The 20,073-nt window shown below is 57.1% G+C and overlaps 1 protein-coding gene across 4 annotated transcripts in view; it reads left to right on the plus strand.

The window, feature by feature from the left end:
- The window catches only part of SCUBE1 (signal peptide, CUB domain and EGF like domain containing 1), a 140,237-nt gene that overhangs the window by 61,194 nt on the left and 58,970 nt on the right, over positions 1-20,073 (plus strand). For all 4 annotated transcript variants that reach the window (XM_072843623.1, XM_072843624.1, XM_072843625.1 and 1 more), the window contains 2 exons: positions 15,059-15,184; positions 19,329-19,445. In XM_072843623.1, coding sequence (XP_072699724.1) covers positions 15,059-15,184; positions 19,329-19,445 — 243 coding nt within the window. The remainder of the gene's footprint in view (positions 1-15,058; positions 15,185-19,328; positions 19,446-20,073) is intronic.

Consider the following 20,073-nt stretch of genomic DNA (forward strand, 5'->3'; position numbering starts at 1 on the left):
GGCATCCGGGCCAGGCCTTGACCCGAGGCTCCCACAGGGCTTTCCGACATCGGCTCTGGGGGCTGGGCCCTGTGTGTTGGGGGGGGCGGGGTTTGGGGGGCTGGGAACTTTTCCGTTTTAAAGGAGGGGAAATGGCATGGCCGCCCTGGAGACTCCCACCCCGGCCTCAGGGATACCCCTTTGGCTGTTCCTGGGGTGGACCTGCCAGGCTAGAGGCAGGGCGGGACAGGGCAGGGGGCTGGGGTGGTGCACAGGTTCTCCTCGGTCCCCGCCTGCTGCGGACCAGGTGGGCAGGAGAATAAACAGCTCTCGCATTTAGGGGGAAGATTTATGGCGCTGCTGGGGAAGGCCTGTCCCGGCCCCGTGCAGTCCGGAACGGCCCTTGAGGCGGGGACAATAAATCCAGCCCATTATTTTTTATGAGCCTCCCACCCCATAAACAACTCCTTTGGCTGGTGAGCCCAGCTTCACGCCCTCTCCTGGCCTGGCCTCCAGCCAGCCCCGGCCAGGCACCAGCACCCCAGCACTGACTGTGCAGCGGCAGGCTGCAGTCCCTGTTGGGCCGCGCGGAGGGGACAGTGCAGGGCACGCAGGGGACACCAGGCCGAGAGGTAGCTTGCCCTGACCCTGGCTCCCTTCTCAGCCAAAAATCCCGCAGCCTCAGTTTCTTGTCTGTAAAGTGGGGCAAACATGAGTATTCATAAAAGGATCGTTAATGAGGACTGCTGCAGACACCTAGTGTCCCCTGATGGAGTGTGCCGACCTGGGATCGGTAGCACCGTCAGCAGTCACCGGGCACTGTGCCCGTGCTCTGACAGGGGCAGTCAGACCCTGAGAACAACCTTGTGCTGTGCAGCTCTTACTGCCCTCACTTTGCAGTGAGAAAATGGGCACTGAGCAGCAAAGATTATTTGTCCATAGTAAGGGGCATAGTCAGGATTTGAACCCAAGTCTGACCGACTCCTAAGAGCAAAGATACTGCAAGAACAAGCAGGTGGAGGGTGGCACTGGGGGTTGCCCACAGCCCACAGCCCCTGATGGCACAGGTTCCCACCTCCCCAGTCTCCAGCCGGGGCCAGGCTTCACCCTGGTGCTGCGTCAGTGGAGCCGCTGACCCCCGAGTCTCCCTGCCCACTTGGCCTTCTGACAGCGGCTGGGGCCACGGTTCCATCTGATCCCCCAGCAGTGTCGTTCCCCACTCAGGACCTGCCCAAGGCTCCTCTGCTCACTGAATGCACCAGAACCTCTCCCCGCACTGCCTTCCAAACCCTCCACACCCTCCCCAGTACCACCCGGGAACTGGAACCAGGGAGTCCTGTTACGTGTGCCCTTTACCCATTACAGGGCTCAGACTGTGCTGTTTCTTCTGCCTCCAGTGCTACTCCCCAGCCCTGCACTTCCTCAAGAACTCATCATCCTTCAAAACCCAGCCCGCTTTCACCTCCTCCACGAGGCCATCTCTGACTCTTGGCAGCCTGTTGGTGTGTGCCACAAGGTTCCGAGCGGCTCAGCCCTCTCTCTCGGGCCACCAGTGTGCGGGCTCCTCAAAAGGACGCAAACGCATTTCTTACACGTAATACATGGCAGGAAGCAGAGGAGACATGGCCGAGGGGCAGTGAAACGGGATGGGAGTCATCTCATGGGGGAGACAGATGTCTGAATCGTGTGTGACGTCAGTGTCACAGAGCCCTTCTGGGTCCCTCCTGTGAGCAGCACCCACAGCACCCCGTGAGGACTTGCCCCAGGCGTGGGCCTCGGATGTGGTTTGGTGGACTCCTGGCCACGTTCAACTTGTAGTCCGCGGGGGCCTCTCAAGCAGGATAGGCCAAGTTTGCCCAAAGTTCAGAGACTCCCCTGTGCAGCCACTGCCCCCCTGCCTCTGCCTGAGCTGATTGCTCTTCAGGGCACCTCTCCTCCCTGCCGCCCCAACGCTGTCCTCCTGTTCCCAGGGCCCCATCACAGTGGCGGAGCCCGCGTGCACCCATGCGTTTGTTTACCCGGTGAAGCCACAGCTTGGCCGGCTGCTCCAGTTGGAATAAATAGTGAGAATGTACAGAAGTTCCCACAGGTTGTAGCTGCCCTTGCTACGAGCTCACGGGAAGGGGAGAAGTACTCAACATTTATTGAGTTCCTTCTACAGAGGAAGCCAAGCCCTTTATGCCCTTTGCTTTTCAGAGGACACTTGGCAGTAATAGCTGTCCCTGCGGGGCACAAAGGAGGGGACAGAGGTGCAGGGAGGGGCAGCAGCGCCCCTGGTTTGGGGTGGGAGTCAGACAGAGCCCCAGTGTCTACGGCTCTTGAGCCCCTGCTCTTCTCCACTGCACTGTGGTGGGCAATGGAGGGGAGGCACCAGCAGTGGTGCTAGGGAGCTGCGGTGTCCTTAGAGGATCTCCTGCTAGCTATCCCCGAGTTCTTCCTGGCTCCTCCTCCCAGGTGCTCGAGGGCTGCTATGGGAACACTCCTGCACCTATGTTCCCTCTAGTCACCTCTCAGGAGAGGGAAGTGATTGGTTCCCTGGCCACGGTCAGGCCATGGTCTAGGGCCTGCATGAGCGGACTGCTGCCCATGGCTTCCTTTAGGATCCCCGTGGAGGGAGGGTTGTGGATGCTGGATAGAGAACACCGTTTATATTTGGATTTCAGATAAACATGAATGCTTTTTTAGTGTAAGTATGCCCTATGCAATATTTGGGACTACTTACACTCGGAAGTATTTGTTACTTATCTAAAATCCAGATTTAACCAGGCATCTGATGTGTTTGTGGGGTACATGTGTAAACCTGGCAGCCCTGGGAGGGGAAGCAGCCTCCAGCCTCCCCAGCCTGAAAGGTCTGCAGGTCCCAGAGCGCTGGACCTCAGCGGGGCTTGGATGTGGTCATGGCGACGCCTAGTGGCCCACAGGGGAACTTCAGGGGGTTGAAAGGGGAGGGAGGGGTACCTGGGAGGTGACCCAGGGGCCAGGGTCAAGAGGGGATGGGAGCTGCCAAGTCAGCCTGTGAGCAGGGGAGGCCGGTAGCCTTCACTGAGCCCCTGAGTCCTGAGCACTTCACAGAGCAGGAAGCCAAGCAGGCTCCAGGGCCACACACCTGAGAATGGGCCAGAATGGGGAGGCATGAGGCAGAGCTGGGGATCTAGGCCCACCCCACCTTGGTGATGCCACCTTCCCGTGGTGCTCTGCAGCTCTGCACACGTTTGCCCACGCAGGTCTGCACAGACTGCCACGTGGTCCTCACAGCTGTTAGGCTGCCTCCCATTTCACAGATGCAGCTTTCCAGGTGGGGGTGAGGGGGAAGAAAAGCTGGTGTCATCTGGGATGCCAGGAGCCAGCCAGGGTCTCTAAAGGCAATTCTGCTATCTGTCCACATGTCCATGTACACAGTGCCTGCCACCCAGTGAGCAGCTGTGGCAGTGGACTTGGTGTCACCCTCACACAGGTGGCACTATGCAAAGGCTTACAGAATGTGTGAGTGCCTTAGAGGCTGGTTGATAGCCCCAAGCCTCGTGAGCAGCCTCCTGGTGTGGCAGGAAGAACGCTGCACTTGAGAGCTGGGGCGTCAGGAGCCTCAGGGGACTGAGAGTTGAAAGGTTCTGTGTGGATACCGCTGACTGCATGAGCCAGGGCTGGTCACCGTCCCATAGGCTTCAGCCTTCTCAACAGAAAAGGAGAGCCTTCGTCTAGATGGTCTCCAAGGTCTCTTCCAGTTCTAGCTTTCCAGGAACCCAGTGCATTCTGGCTGTTTGCTTGCATGTAATTCAAAGCAGGACAGCTTCATTTCATCACCGTGCCCCTTGTCTGTGAGCAACGTGCTTGGAACCCACCCCCCTGCAGGTGCAAGTTGGACACCTAGCAGGGACTGCATTGTGGTTGGCCCCTGGGAGCACAGAGGTGGTGCAAGGCTCAGACAAGAAGCAGACTGGTCCTGTAGGAAGGCCTGGTAGAAAGAAGACCCTACCTGAATATTTGTTATAGAGACAGCAAGAGGACAAGGACAAAATGAACGTGGACAGTGTTAGGAGTCAAATCACAGGAGGGTAGGACTTTCGAGGCTGGACCAGTTGGGTGGCAAGCACCAGAAGGGCCACTGGGCTTGAAGCAGGGTGGTGGTAGGAGGGCAGAAGGGTCGGGCCTGGGATGATGGGGGCAGGGGAGCAGTGGAGGAGGATCAAGCTGACAAGGGCAGTGAGACATGGGTAAGGAAGAAGAAGGGAGCAGAGTCCCCTGAGGGCCCCCAAGACAGCACAGGGAACCCCAGGGGCAGTCGGTAGACTGTGAGGTGAGCATTTGATCAAGGAGCTAGGACCCCTTCAGCCTGCTGGTGAGTTGCCAAAGGGAATCGGTCCCTGCTCCACCACGGGTTGGGAGATCTGTCTGTGAGCCTCAGCATCATCACCTGTCAGGTGGGCTCTTGGACTGTGGAAGATAGGCAGTTAGGGACATTTCCAAGGAGCCTGGCATAGGGCCCGGCCCCGAGGAGCTCTGTTAAACGGAAGCCCACAGTCTTTATTACTCCCACTCCCCTGGTGGGGCTGGCCCTAGGGATGCAGCCTGCAGAGGGCTGGATTCATGGTCTGCCAGGGATCTAGTCTGGGGCAGCCAGCTACTGGCGCCTCGGCCAGGCCTGGCATTGCCCAGGAGGATGTAATTTTGGGGTCAGAAGGTGGGAGGGAGAGCCCTGTGTCCTTGCTCAAGCCCGGACCTTGTAATGAGAGGCTCCTGGAGCACCATCCAGGCGCAGATATTGTTGGAGTGTAATTAGGGGATCAAGGCAGATCCAGGCAGGTGGGTTGTGCAGGATCAGAGCTGGCAGTGCAATTGCAGGCCACAGCCAGGTCTGGGCCTGCAGACAGATGCACTCTGTTGCCTGAGTGTTGGCCCCTGTTCCAGTACAGAATCAAAAGCCCAGAGTGGCCAAGCCCAGGCCCCTCACCAGCACAGAACATTTCTCAGGCCTTCACTCCAGGGTAGGCCCTGTACAGAGCACCAGGGTAAAGAGGTGACTTAGGCTCAGGCCCTGCCTCCTCAAAGAGCCCCTGGTCTGGTGGGGGAAGCCTAGCAGACCCAGCAGTTACAGTCAGTGTGGTGGGTGTTCTGAGAGAGGGTAGTGCAAGGGCTTTGGAGGCCCAGGCCTATCCCCTAATGCAACCTAGGGCCTGGGGAGGAGGATGGAAATAAGGAAGGCTTCCCAGAAGAGGTGGCACCCAAACACAGTCTTAAGTAACTAGTTGGAGGTGCCATTTAAAGGAAGAGGGAGTGTGTCCCAGGCAGAGGGAACCAAGGTGAAAAGGGAGGGCAGGATATGCAGGCTGACAGAGTGTCCCTGTGACCTCAGGCAGTGGCAGGCCATGCGAGGTCGGGAGGACTGTAAGCGCCATACTGAACTTTCAGCCTAATCCTTTGAACACTGGGTTTGGGGAAGGGGGGAGTCATTGATGAGTTTTTCAGCAGTGGGAAGATGCAATCAGATTTATGCTCTAGAAAGTTTCCTCTGCAGCTGACAAAGGGCAGGTCTAGAGTCAGATGGAACAGGTTCAAGGTTGGCCTCTCACATCTTACTGAAGTGACCGTGGGCAAATTGCTTATGCTCTCTGAACTTTAAATGAGGATAAAGCTACGTGCCTTGCCGACTGACATTATAAAGACCTGGAGTCTTGTCTCTGTCTCTGTGCCAGGCCTAGGGCCGGGCCCTGGGGAGTCGGGAATGAACAGGCTGTGCTCTGGCCCCCAGCGAGCTCAGGCAGGGGGTCTGAGGGGCACGGAGATTGGAGGGAGGGTCGGGGCGGGAAACAGCTTCCTGGAGCAGCTGGCATTCGAGATGACTTGGAGAGACAGGTCGTGGACATGTGGACGTAGGTAGGGGGACAGGAGCTGGGTCATTCCGGTGCCCCAGATCACCATGGGGGAAAGTTGAGGAACAGAAGGGGATGAGCCTGGGCTTCCCTGCCCTAGACACGGCTCTCCGTCGTCGCCTCCTGGAAGTCCCCTGGGAGCACAGGTTCACGGAACCCCAGGATTGCCCGTCCCGTCCCACATCCCTTGGGCAAGTCACCAAACCTTTTTCTTCACCCTGTGTTCTCCTCACTTGCAAAGTGCGGCTCACAGTGTCTGCTCTGCTTAGTGCCCGCGAGGCTTACAGGAGACTGTTCGCGTGAAGTGCGAAGGGACAGTAGCTGCGATTGACATGGGCCCGCAGCAAGTTTCTGCTGGGGGTGGGGGGGCCTAGATCCGGCCCTTCACCTGAGCTCACCTGAGCTGCAAGCTCTCGGTGTCTCTAGGAGTGGCAAGAACACCTCCGGGCATGAGACAGCTCAGCCCCTGGGCCTTGGCTGTCCTCGTAATCCCGCCGAGTGGGCCTGTCCCTGCCACTGCTCCCCGCCCCCCCGCCCGCAGGACCTTTCACCGTCCCCTCCATCCCCCCACGAAGCATGTGGGGGCCCGTGTTTGGTTTTGCCTGCCTCGCTTGGATGGCTTGCCAAGTCTGGGCTGAGGAAGGCAGCAGCCTCTTCCTGCCGCCCCTGAGGCTCCAGCCTCTTTCTGGGCTCCGTAATTTTCTATTGATGAGGTTGGGGGGGGGGGGATCCTTCCTGCTGAGGTGGGGGGAAGGGCGGAGCAGAGTAAGTGTTCTTTTCTCCCTGCTCTGTCAGTTCCCAGCTTGCCTTCCTTTCCCGTGTGTTTAAGAGACACGGATGCGGAAAATGATGTTATTGATGAAGTCGCCATAGCAACGACCCTTGGGAGGCACACATTCCAGCTTTGTTATCCTGGGCCGGGCTGAGGAGAAAGGGCCAGCTCCTAAGTACAAACAGATTGGGCCCACCTCCCCCTACCCTGCTTTAGATGCATCCGTGAACTTTGCTTTGCCAAAGATGCAAGGTGCACACTGCTTGGGGGCAGGCGCTCTCTCTCACGGAGTCTCCAGAAATGATAAAAAGCCTTTGGGAAAAGTAAGCCCTGCTGGGGCAGGGCTGCGGGGACCTGTGCGGGTGCCCAGAGTAGGCAAGAATCGAGGGAGGGACCCATCGCCAGGAAGCACTGGGCGTTCGAGAGCAGAAGGCAGGCGGGGACCCTAGCCCTGTTTCCCAGGTGTGGTGTGGCCCTGGCACATCTTTCCCCACCCGGGTCCAGCCTCCACTTGCTTGCCTGTTGAAATGGATACCCACTTTGCAGGCTTGTGATGAGGGTTAAGTTAGATGAAAGGGTTGTCAGAGCCCAAGTTCCTACACCACATGTTCTGGAAAACTCAGAAAGGGGCTCCTGATTGTGTCCCAAACCCAGCCCTCCTTCCTCGCAGCCTCTGCCCTCCTCCAGGCTCCTTTGTCCCTTTCAGGGTGACGGCAGCAGCCTCCCACGTGCTTCTGGCCTATAGCCTTGCTGCTGCAGCTTGCCTTGAGGGCAGCATCCAGAGATCTTTCTGTCACATAAGCGCACGGCCGCCCTATTTACAACCTTTCTGTGGCTGCCCTGGCCCGGGATGTAATCCCTTGAGCTCTTACCCGTACCCTTAGGCTCACTGGCCCAGAGAAGGGGAGGGCACACTGAGTGAGCCCCTGAGAGGCAGGACCCGTGACTCGCCACCTTAACACGGGTGGAGACTAAGGCTCAGAGGGAAGTGATGGCCCAAAGTCACATGGCAAGTGGCAGAGTCTGAAACTGGACCCAGTGACACGGCAGTGGAGCATCTGTCTCCTCATCGCTCCCTGCCCCATCCCGGGCACAAGGAGACACTCGGTCCGAGTTTGCAGAACATAATTGGATTTGGATGGGTTAGATCAAATTAGATTCGACCTGGCGAGCAGCCTGGCCTGATGCACCAGGCCTCTGAAGACCAGGATTTCTGGAAATGACTCTGAAATTCGATCCTATTTCCCTTCTAGGCAAGGAGGTACACAGGGCTGTCTATTGAACTTGGCGCTGCATGGTTAGTTACTCCCCGTATCAGGCTGGGAGCTCGGCCTTCTAGGGTGGAGCCCAGGGGCATTCCCCTGGAGCAGAAGTGCTTGGTACCCAGCACCTCACATGCCTCGGAGTTCACCTGTTCAAATTCACACACCCTCGGCAGTAGCTGTGCTGGTAACACTACCTGTTAGCTCAGGACGGCCCCCCCTGGGAGAGGACAGAGGAAGTGCCCTCCCCTCGGTCCCTGGGGCTGAGGCAGAGGAAGCCACACCTGACTCCAGCTAGTGGAGCTAGTTTCCTGCCCCTGCCCAGGCCCACACCGCCTCAGTCCCTGAGCTGCCACAGCAGCTGAGGTGAGGAGCTGATGTAGGTCATCCTCGGGTAGGGCTGTGTTAAGGCAGAGGAAGGAGGCTGTCTCACGAGTGACTGCAGGACTTCTCAGAGCCTTTAATGTGTGCTGTGGAGTTCCTGAGGGGCTGGTTCATAGAACACACCACTGCACGTGCCACACAGTGCTCTCCGGATCCTCTGTGAGGTGCTCTGAAATCCGACAGCCTTCGTCTCTCTCCTCTTCCTCCCTCTTTCTCTCCCTCTTTTGCTCTCCCTGTATTTCTTTCAGCCCCTGTGCTGGGCACTGAGGACACAAACAAGGATAAAGAAGTCCCTTTAAGGTCCCCACAGGGGCAGGAGAGGGTGACTTAGCAACGATGTACATGTAGCACAGGCAGAAGGAGGCAAGAACTCGGCCTGTGCCACACACATCACTTAATTCTCACATTTGAATTTCACGGCCACCCTTGAAGGTAAAGGTTATGACAACCCATTTCCCAGCTAAGAAAACAGAGACCTGGAGAAGAAGGTGTCCAACCAGAGGCCCAGGTACAATATATGTGGGTTCCAACCACAGCCCCTCTTGGGAGTGGCACACTCTTCCTTGGGGTGCCTTGATGGTGGTGAGCACTGGGGCAGGCCACCCTGTAGGCCTGGGAGCTAGCCTTCCCCTCTGGAGGCTCTGCATTCATGGCCCTGGTAAGATTGGCTGAGCGTCTGCTGTGTGCAGCCAGGGCCCTAGGCACCAGGGCATAGCAGCGAGTGAGACACCTTCCCTGCCTGTGAGAGCCCTGGCTAGTGGGAGAGGTACCCACAGTAGGCGTGTACAGGGGAACTACGGAGTGGCCCCTGCCTCCCACCCCACCTGCATTTTGCCAATGGAAGGAAGAGACAGAGAGCCAGGAGACCTGGTCTGCGGGGTCAGACCTGGAGCTGCCCTGGAAGAATAAAGGCATTAGGCAGCTGGCAAGGGCAGCCCAGAGGAAGCGTGTTGGTGGAGGAGGCTCTGCTCAGTACCGCCTGGGGAGGTTGGTCTCAGGCTGGCCCCTTGCTCAGCTGAGAGCCTGCGACCTTTCTGAGTTGTCGTGGTGGGTGTGAGCCAGGCCTCCAGAGGCCGCAGTGGTGCCTCCAGCCGGTGGGAAGGCCGGCAAGGCTGCTGGGGGGGGGACAGGATGCAGAGGACAAGCAGGTGCAGGGTGGGAGGGCCAGGCTGCTCGGGGGATCCTCGCACTGTTCCCAAAGGCTAAAGGGGTGACACAGGCAGAGTGGAGGCTTCGTGCGAGCCTGATGGCTCTGTAGGTGAGCTGAGGCTCCACCCGCGTGCTCAGTGGCAGCTGGTGCAGGGTCAGAGAAGCCAGGGGTTATGTGCTTTGTTCAGGGGCTGCCCACACAGCTTCGTGGGGGAGGAAGCATCTGAAGTGGCCTCGAATTTTAATAGGTTCTTAATTCTGAAGGTAATTACTAGTAACAGGTACCACTTAACTACCCTAACTCTGGGCCAGATTCCTAGTTCTCTTCACTCCAGGAGGTGCTTGCTGCCAGTCAGCCTTCGGGGCCCTGCAAATGTAGCACAGTGACCCCAAGGTGAGAGAGAGAGGCTGGGAGCCCAGCAGCCTGCGCTGTAGTCCTGCCATGTGATCTGAGATAGACACATCCCATCTTGGGGCCTCATTTTCCCCATCTGCAAGATAGATGGAAAGATGGACTGCAGGGACCGGTCCAGCCCTGACGATCTGTGGCTCTGCCAGCCAGAACACACATCTTCTCGTGGCCTGCAGCAGCCAGTGTGCCCTGGAGCGAAGGGGTAGGGAATGCAGCTACTGTCTCTGTAGCCGGTGAGGAGCTGAATTACAGGTGCAGAGCAAACTATGACTCTGCCCCCCACCCCCCCAGCTGGGTTAGATGGATTAGAACCATCTTCAGGATGGTTGCTAACATGATGGTGACGCCCTGATGGCCACCATCTCAGTGAGGAGGTGCCTCCAGAAGCCCTCAGGCTGAGAGAATTCCAGTCTCACATGCAGCTGGCTCTTGGTGGCTGCCCTCAGCTGCTTGCTCCATATCAGCCTGTTTCCCAGCGTGGTGGCTCCTTGGGTATCCCAGACCCTCACGGAGGAGGGCAAATTATTCTACTTCCCCTCCCTTCACTATGGGGACATGGAGGATCCCTTCCCAGGTGGAACCCATCTGGACAGGGAGATGACTGAGAGGCTCAGAGCTCAGTCTGCCCTCAGGGGCTGGGCAGAGAGTCATACAAAGACCAGAGAGGAGAAATGTGGCCACAGTATCAGTGCTGCGAGTGAGGGGAGCACAGGCATCCAGAAGGCCGTTGACTGGCCTAGGGGCCAAGGAAGGCTTCCTGGAGGAAGGACACAGGGGCATTCGGCCTTACAGAGCCAGTACCTTCTGGAGCACTGCTTTGGGCTGACTGCTTCCTGTAGCATCTAGTCTACAGCAGGCGCAGCCAACAGAGACATCCTCTTAACCCAGTAGAGACAAGTGACAACTGTCTGGAGAACAGGGAGGGCAGGAGAGGGGAACACGGGGCTTCAGGCCCAGCTACACCCCCCGAATTCAAACAGCAGGGTCAGCAATTAGCACCCACCCCCACTCCATTCTCCTCTGCAAGGACTCTTCTCAGCCGACTTTCCCCTTGTTTTGGAAAACATCGTTTTTTTGTTTGTTTGTTTTTAAATATTTTATTTATTCATGAGAGATACAGAGAGAGAAGCAAAGACATAGTCAGGGGAAGAAGCAGGGTCCCTGTGGGGAGCCTGATGCTGGACTCGATCCTAAGACCCTGGGATTACACCCTGAGCCAAAGGCAGACACTCAACCACTGAGCCATCCAGGCGTCCCAGAAAAATATAGTTTCTAACTTAAAAAATATTAATGTTAAGATGTAATACATTTTTAACTTCTATTGTTACAAATTATTAAATATAAACTTCCCCATTTAATTTCTAGTAAACGCTAATAGCTATAACATGTCAACACACATGCTATACTCTTCAGGCTCCTCTGTAATTGTCAGAAATGTAAGAAGGTCCCAAAACCCTCTTGCTGACAACCCTGCGCTGGCCGTGCCCTCGGCTGGAGAAAGAGGGCCCTGTGCTGGGGGGCGGGGGGGGGCTCAGTGAGTCATGTGACCTCGCTCAGGTCTTTAGGTGGAAGATGGGGAGCCTCTCCTGCCTCTCCCACAATTGTTGAGACCACTTCAGTAGACACACTGAGGCCAGCCCAGCACAGGTGGGGCCCAGGGCCCACACTCCCAGCTCCAAGTCTCCATCGCTTGCTTCCACATTGACTTGGACTGAACACTGGCTTATCCCCCTCCCCCAAATTATCCTTTGCCAGCAAAACAACATCATCTTGGCTCATTATTAAAGTCTAGGTTCTCAGAAAGATAGATTGCCTGATGGCAAGTCCATCGTGTGGGAGAAAGCTGAGTGACTTCTAAAGCCTTACACTCTGTTTAGCATCCAAAGTTCAGGGCCACATTGGCTCCCCAGTGACAAATTTATGGTTAGTGATGATTAGCAGGGCTTCTCGTAAGTTGTGTTTCCTTGGCTGGGAATGGAAATTCAATCTCCCTTTCTTCATCACATATCAGCCTGAGCTTAAACAGGGGCCCTTGGGTTCTTCCCAGCTTAGGAAGAAAGCACAGATCTGTTTGAGTGGCATCGATTGCTGGTGCCAGCCACAGGACCGCCCTGAGAGATTAACGTGGGGTGGTGACTTGGGGTAACATGGGCAGTAGTCAGGAAGCCCTGTGGAACCGGTAGAATTTGAGACAGGTCTAGGATTTTGTTTGTGGAAGACAGAAGAGGCAAGGGCGTGGGTGGGGCACTCCCAGAGGCTGGTCAGTAGGGATTGTAGGCCCATGGGATACGAGTAGTCAAGTCATGGCAGGAGACAACGCTGGGAAGAGGCTGGGAGGGCAACTCCTTGTATGTCTGTGGGCACCAGGGAGCCAGAAAAAACACACAAGGAGTGAAGGACGATGCTGGACTCAGCCTACCATTAACATAGCCCCTGATGATGGTCAGGAAGGCCGTTTGGTGGCCCCTACCCACTGGCCAACCCCTCTGGGCAGCGAGGCTCTCAGAAGACCTGATGAGAGGCTGCATATGTCTCAGTGGTCCAGGAGATCTTCTCAACCAACAGCCTCCTCTGAGGAGGGGCTGCCTAGCCTACCCCAGGTCCCCCCGAGGAGCTACACTTTCTCTAGATCTGCAGAAGGCACCGGGCTTCAGAACTCAGTGGCCCCCATAGAAAGATCTAGTGTGACAGCACCTACCCTGTCTTGTCTGTGAGGCAGAGCTTATCGCTCCCACTTCACAGAAGTGGTTTTCTCTGAGACACACAACTAGTGAGAAGCCAGACTCATACCCACAGCTGCCTGACTTTACAGTGATCTAAGAATAGCCATAGGTTCGCAAGGGCCAGTGCTAGTGCTGCACCTCTTCCCCACTGCCCCTTCAGGGACCTCTCCTGGTAGCTTGGGCATTCACACCGCAGAAATGGGCAGGTGAGGTGAATCAGCCCCCACCCCACCAGCTGTCCACACCTCCCTCCAACGCCGCTCTGCAAGGTGTGCGCATGTGCTGCCGTGGGATTCAGGGAGAGTGGGGCGTCCCTCCATATGCCCTGGAAGCTTCCTGTGAGGAGCCCTGGCACTGAAGTGCATCGTTTGGTCAGCTTTTGGGTAGTGGGTCAACCCGCATCAGTCTGGCAGCGTGGTCTGAGTGAGAAAATCCAGGAGAGGCCAGAGGTCAGCATGCTGAGCACAGCACAGGCTTCACTCGGTGCCATCTCACCATTTCATTGAAGTTTAGACTTTTTAAAAATCTTCGTCGTAGCTGCCGGGGTGTGTTTTGGGTATGTTAGATCTCAGTTGCCCCAGGCCCGTGCTTACAGCGGGCAGGGTCAAGCCTGAGCTGGTCCTGGCCCACCTGGGGAAGGGAGGCCGCCAGCGTGCCCCCGCTGCGGTTTCCTCCCCTCTCTCCAGGGCTGACTCCTCTTGTGTCGGACATGGAAGTAAGGTCTCAGGGCGCCGTGTGGGCGGACAACAGCCCTTCCTTTCATCTGCCTTTAGCTTCTTGATGGACTTGTGACCTACAACCTCTCACTTGACCCCTGATGACCTCATAAATTCTGGAAACTCCTCACAAATCACCATGAAGATAAACATTAACTGGGGTCATCTGAAGGGGGTCCAAGCCACTCCAAGCAGGCAGGGAGGGAAGATCAAGTCTCCCGAGGCTGGGGAGAAGGGGGGCGTCCCAGGAACCATGGGTGACTGAGGGAGAGGCAAATGGCCCACCCAGGGGACCCTCATTGTCCCTGTCATGCCAGAGCCCTCAGAGCACATTTCGGTGTAGTTCTCAGCATGCACGGACTGGAGGCCAGGCCCCTGGAGGCTTGAAGTGAATGGTCCACGGTCCCTGTCCTGGAGAGCCAGGGCAGCCCAGCTCTGCACTCCCACTCTCTTGGGGGCAGGAGTGGGACAGAGGTTTGCAGTCTGAGGCACTGGTCCCAGTCTTTGTGGTGCCTCTCAGTGCCCCGAGGGCTTTGGGGCAGGTGTCTTAACCCTGGTTTCCCCACCTCTGAAGGGGGCGCTTGCCCATATAGGGGCAAGGGGCCCCAGAATGCACCCAGAACATTGCTGCTGCCTAGGGGCTAGTGCTAGAGTAGAGTCTTAAAGCCTGGGAGAAGAGGAGCGGGGACCCCAGCCGGCCCGGAGGACAAGCAGGAAGGGCAGGATGGGCAGGGCTCCAGATAAAACAGCCCCCTGCAGCTAGAGGGTGGGCACACTAGCAGGGGGCGGCCCAGCCCTGGCACTCTGGGGCAGTCACCTCGTTCTGAGGAGGGCTGCTGCTGGCTGCCCTTGTAGGTGAGGCTTCCCAGAACAAGGTACCCCAGGTTTGCACACACTTTAAGAGGAAACCTGCCAAGCAGCGGGAATGTTGGGCAAAGATCTCGGAAATGGTGACACGTGTGTTCCTGGACTTGAAACATGCTCTGTGGGGTACAGGGGTGTGCAGGCCGAGCTGGAAGCCAACACCAGATCATGCAGGGCTCCACACTTGAGAGTGAGGGTTCCAGGTTCCCAGGAGCACTGCCATGACCAGGCATGGAAAGAGACCCCCTCTGGCAGCTGGTGGGGGGTGGTATGTAGTTCAGGGCACAGCTGTGGGGCTGCTGAGGACAAGCCTCTGCTGCCCTGAGGTCCAGCAGACCAGCGCGGCAGTCTCTGGCTAGTGCAGGCACGCGGTGAGGGGTGGCTGTGTGGGACAGTGCCCCCCCCGGGGGGGGCACAACTTGCAGGCCCGCCAGGGCACATCTACCTAGGGCCGCTGCCCGCCCACCCAGTCCCCTGACCCAGCAGCACTCCTCTCTGGGGCCAACCCACAACCAAATCTCCCACTGTCTCACAGGGGACACGCACCACCTCATGCAGACTGGACACTGCCACATGCCACCCCCACCTGCCTTAGGAAACTGTCCGAAGCCCTGCTTGTATGTGGTTCTGTGATCTGACCTAGGGCAGGGGCGCTGCTTCCATGGGTCCTCTGGAGTCATTCACAGTGCTGCTCTCAGAGGGAGGCCTAGGACCACTGTGACCTGGACACAGTGTCCTTGGTTCCTCCCCGAGTGTGCTCCACGAGGGTGGCTAGGTGTACACCCCTGCGTGTGTGGATGGTGTGCATGCTAACAGCAGCCCAATGGCACTGCATTTGACGGTGACATCATATGGGCCACCTCTCTTCAGCCTGAAATTTCTCTCTTCCCTCCCCCCGGTCTCCTATCCCTCTCGTCTGTCTCTTCCCAGAGGGTATGAACTGCATGAACAAAGACCACGGCTGTGCCCACATCTGCCGGGAGACGCCCAAAGGTGGGGTGGCCTGTGACTGCAGGCCCGGCTTTGACCTTGCCCAAAACCAGAAGGACTGCACACGTAGGTAGATGGAGGCAAATGGGTCAGACATCCCCACGCGTCTCCTGCCATTGCTTCATGGGGGGCGGGGTGGGTGTCTGTCTGTCCAGTCTACTGGACGTTGCCCAGGGAGGGCACTCAGCCCCTTGGGGTGGAGAGGACAAGGTCCTTGAAGCTGGGGAGGCATGAGGGACGGGGGTTGTGAACTCTGGACACAGCGTTTTCCCCACCTGGAGTAACACCACCGACAGCCCCAGAGTGGGACCCTGCTCAGTAGCCCTGCGGTGCCCACTGTAACCCCGACCCCAGAGACCCACAGGTCCCTGAGCCTGAGCTCTCGGGTGGGGATGGAAGGCCATGCTACAGAGGTCTCTGGCTTCTAGGTGGAGCAGGGCAGCCCTTGGTGAAACTGGGTGGTAGGAAGAGGGAAAGGAGCTGGGCGGGGATGGGCCGGGGGTGGGGGGGTTGGTGGTAGAGTCCAGCCCAGCCTGTGCTGACCTTATTTCCAGGATCACAGAGCAGAGCTTTGCCATCTGCCCATGCAGGGCCCACTGTAAATTGTGATGCCCTGTGAGATCTGCGGTGAATGAGGCCTCTGGCCCAAGGTGCCTCACCCTGGAGGGCAGCCGGCATGGGCTCTGACGTTATGCAGCCTCTCAATGTGGTCACCCTGCTCCGCAGGAGTGGGAGCCAGCAAACCAAGTAGGACCAGGGCTGAGCACACAAGTCCTCAAGAGCTTCTGACCCTGCTGCCAGCAGCTGCGGAGCAGGTGGGGGGGCCTCTGCTCACTGGGCATCTGCCATACCTGTACTGGTGCCAGGTTTGCTCTATGGGTACAGAGAGCTGAGGGAGACTGGTGTGAGCACTGCTCACATCTGGCCAGAGACAAATACTTCATTCCGGGCCCGCTTTCTGATGCAGAGAAATAGAGTGGAGGAGTCCGAATCCCACTCCCAGTAGGGAAAGCAGCCCCTACCTTGCCACCGGAATGGGAGCCTGAACTGACCAGCTCTCACCAAGAGAATGGCCTTCCTTTCCATCCTTTATTCTGTGGAGAAGAAACAGCTGGCCCTGGCTGGCTCACCAGCCCCAGTCTTTGTCCCAGTTGTCATCAGCTGCCTCTGGGTGCCTGCCACACCTGTCCTAACCCATGCTCTCCCCAGTCACCAGGATCTAGGGGACCCACATGCACTAGACACAGTGCCTGTCTCCACAGAGCTCATGCTCCAGCCCCCCCTTAGGATTTGTCCACTCCCCAAAGTGAAGATGCTTCCTTCTGGCCAGGTACATGCTGAGATGTGGCTAGCCTTCCTCTTTGTTCCTGGGCTTTCCTGAATGTGGTCACCGTGGGCAGGTGCCTGGCTCCAGCCCCAGGACTCCAGCCAGGCCTTCCTGTCTTCTACACAAGACAATTCCTTTAGCTACAGAGAAACTGCTGCCACCTGGCACCCTTCTAACAGAAAGTGAGGAACTCCAGCTCTCCCGGTCCTCCAGACGACGGCCAAGGACAAGCATGTGTGGAGTGGGCAGGCCTGTTGACAGGCTCAGCTGGAAGTAAAGAGTGTGCCTTTACTCAGCAAGACTGGCCAAGCCCTGAGCTGGGTGCTGGGGAAAGAGCCACCGGCCACAGGCAGTGGCTGGGACTGACTGACCCATCTGGGATGAGCACTGCAAGGGGACAGTTTGCTCAGAGGCCATCTCCTGAAGGGCCAGCCTGACGCGAGAAGTCAGGGACAAGTCAGGGCTCTCTGAGTAGCAAAGCTATCCCCACGCCCACCCCTACCCGAGAGGAGAAGAACTAAGCCCTTGCCCCCCAGTGTTTGCTGGTGGAAGAAGCAGCAGCCCCACCCCTCTACTCAGTGGCTAGGTATCTCCAAGCTGTATGGAGAATCTGATAGCAATCCTGGGGCCAAGGAGCACGTGAACACACTGCAGCCCTCCCATGAAGGGTCCGCGCAGACGGCCGTCACTCCAGTCAGCTTTGGTTCCTGCTGCCAGGTCAACATGCAGAGTTCATGCGACATTAGCACTGAGGCTCTCCCTCTAGCCCTCGAGGCCAGGTGAAATCTAGGAAATTCTAGATCTGGATTTGGGTTGAGGGCTGAGGCCTAGCCTAGCCAGCCTCTGCGGGCCAGCAGGACCACAAGGCCTCTGCACCAAACTCTCATCTCTCCAGAGTACAGGACCCACCCAGGACGAGAGGTTTTCTCCAACCCTTCTTGGTCGTCCCAGAGCTCAGGGCGCCAGTAGTACCTCCCAGTACAAGCTCCACGTAGGCTCTATAGGTACTCATGAGTTTGGCCCTTGAGGTCCATGAGATGCACAAACCCCTGTGTGAGAGGTGTGGGACCCTAAGCATGGTCCTCCCTCAAGTTGCCTGCATCCTCCTCAGAGTCACTTGTAGGGCACGGCCCATTTCTGGGAGCCCAGAGCTTGGAAAGAACCATCTACAGCATTCTCGCGGCCTCAACACCACTCCACCCTAGAAAGGCACGTGATGTTCAGGCCAAGGCAGGGCTGTGCCTGAGGCTCTGCCTTCACCTGAGATCTATACTACTCCATACTCTTGGCTTCCCTGGGGCTCTTCCTAGGCAGAGAGACGAGCTGTTTCAGAGATGAGAGAGTGTGGCGGCAGGCCACCGGGCTCCCCAGGAAAACCAAGGCAAGAGATGCTCCTCTGGAGAAAGGGCCAGAAGGCTTTGTGCTCCACGCCCCAGCTGTGCTTCCTGAAGCAGTTCGGCAGGGCCTTGAAAGGTCCCAGAAGTTGGGCCTGTTCTGAGAATGAGACATTAGCTCTCTGTGGATGAGGCAGCCCCAAGAGCCCCTCTCTGGTTGTGAGGACAGCGTCGGTTCACATCCTTCTCAGCTGCCAAGGAGAGGCATGTGCTGCAAGGGTCACCGCCATCCCTGGGGCAGATGCCCTGGGGGCCGTGTGCTGTGCCCCTGGTGAGCACGCTACCTGGGAGAGGCAGCTGCGGGACTCCGCTCTGGAATGCTTGGGCTCCATCTCCAGAAGCTGCCACCCCAGGGCTTCCCTCTGGCACCAGCCCTGCTCATGAGCCCACCTACCAGAACAGCATTAATCCCAGTTGCTGGTTCACAATTTTCAGCTTGATTGGTCTGAGATTAATTTTTGCATATTTGATCTTTAGGGTTTTGCCAAATAAATTAAGAGTGTAGGTGGAACTGTAGACAAGGTATTGGGGAAGACACCCTGTCCTTGAGGTCCTGGCATGCCATTTGCATACAGGTGATAGGCACCCTGTTGTCTTTCTAGCTGAGTAAAGCAGGGGCTGCAAGAGCCTCTCCCATTGAGATCTAGGATCTCCTCTCACCCTAAAATGTGGTAACAAGCGGTTTTCTTTTTAAATAAACTTGAATTTATCATTTTTCCTACTTCAGACTGGCTCCTTTTTGTTCAGCCCCTTTCAACCGACCCAGGTTGCTAATGCTGTGAAACAGTTTAGGATTCTGGGCTGAAGGCCGCCAGCTCCTCTAGGCCACGGACACTGCAAACTATGGAACATGTTAAATAAAAGGTCATTTTTTCCAAAGTGCACGAGAGGACATTAATTTGCCTATGTCCCGGCTGTCTGGAAATTGCCTTGGGAGGATCCGGGCTCTGAGGGGACAGAGGTTGAGACGGCTGCTGGGACTAGGACAGACTAGACTTCTGCAGGGACACCCCTCCACATGCCCAAGACCCAAGCAGAGAACAAGCTGTGCAAGAACTGAATGTCTCCATCAACACAGGCCCGCTGCTACCTTCTCCCACCTTGCAGAGGATTCCTGCCATTAACAGACATTTGTCCCATCAGGACAGGCAGTTTCTAAGTGTCTGTGGGACCTAGGATGTATAAAATTATCTATCCCATTCCTCTCTTCACCTGACACCCCGAGTCTGTCAGCTGGTGCCAGCTCTGTTTGAAGCCCACACGACCCAAGTCCATTCCCGACTCACCCCAGTTCACGTCTAGGGAACAAGCAGTTCCACCTGAGACCCTGGAGGGGCTGAGGTCCTGGGAAACGTGTGCCTGTTCACTAATTATCTTATACCATCACTTTGCTCCCCATCCCTTAAGAGAAACCACCAACACCAGTAAACTAATCGTCTTTGTTGTCATTCCTTTTATACACACGTATGTACACTTTGGGCCTAACTAGTAACCTGTAACTATGGAAACGGAGGCTGCCAGCACAGCTGTGAGGACACGGACACGGGCCCCATGTGTGGCTGCCACCAGAAGTATGCCCTCCACTCAGACGGTCGGACGTGCATCGGTAAGTACGCACCTTTGCCAGGTGCTGGCACCCTTGTGCCACCCTGTCCCCCCCCCATAGGGTGCGCTGTGTGGCCCTGAGGCTGGCCAGCACCCCACTGTGTCCCGGTTTCCAAGAAGGAAGCTTAAGGGAACAAGAAAAGGAGCACCCCCACGGTACTGATGGGCTGGGAAATGTCCCCAAGGGAAGCCTCCTGCAGAGACTTCTCCAGGGCCATCCAGCCACCCAGGACCAAGCACCTCTGCTTCGTGTCACTGTGGGTTTTCTGCGGGTCCTCTTCCTCAACATGGGGATGGTCTGTAGGGAGGAGGGTCGGGTGTGTGTGCCTGAGGAGGGCAGCTTGTTTTTAAAGCACAGGGGTTTCTTCCCCTGATGGGAGGACACACAGCATATCCATTTAACCTGCACATCGGGCAACATGAGCTGCCCGGCAGTCTGGAAAACCAAGAGGTTTTCTCAGAAAGCGGCTTTAAGTCTTCATTGCCTAGACCAGGGGAGACGGATGGGAGAATCCCGGGGGGCTCTGGGTGTTAACTGCTTTCCACTCCTGAGCTAACGGGGTTCTCGCCGGACTTCTTCTCCCAGCTGGATCCCTTCTTCTCAGCGATGCCCCTTCTGTCACCTTACC

Source organism: Canis lupus, chromosome 11, assembly GCF_048164855.1.
Source record: "Canis lupus baileyi chromosome 11, mCanLup2.hap1, whole genome shotgun sequence".
NCBI lineage: Eukaryota > Metazoa > Chordata > Mammalia > Carnivora > Canidae > Canis > Canis lupus.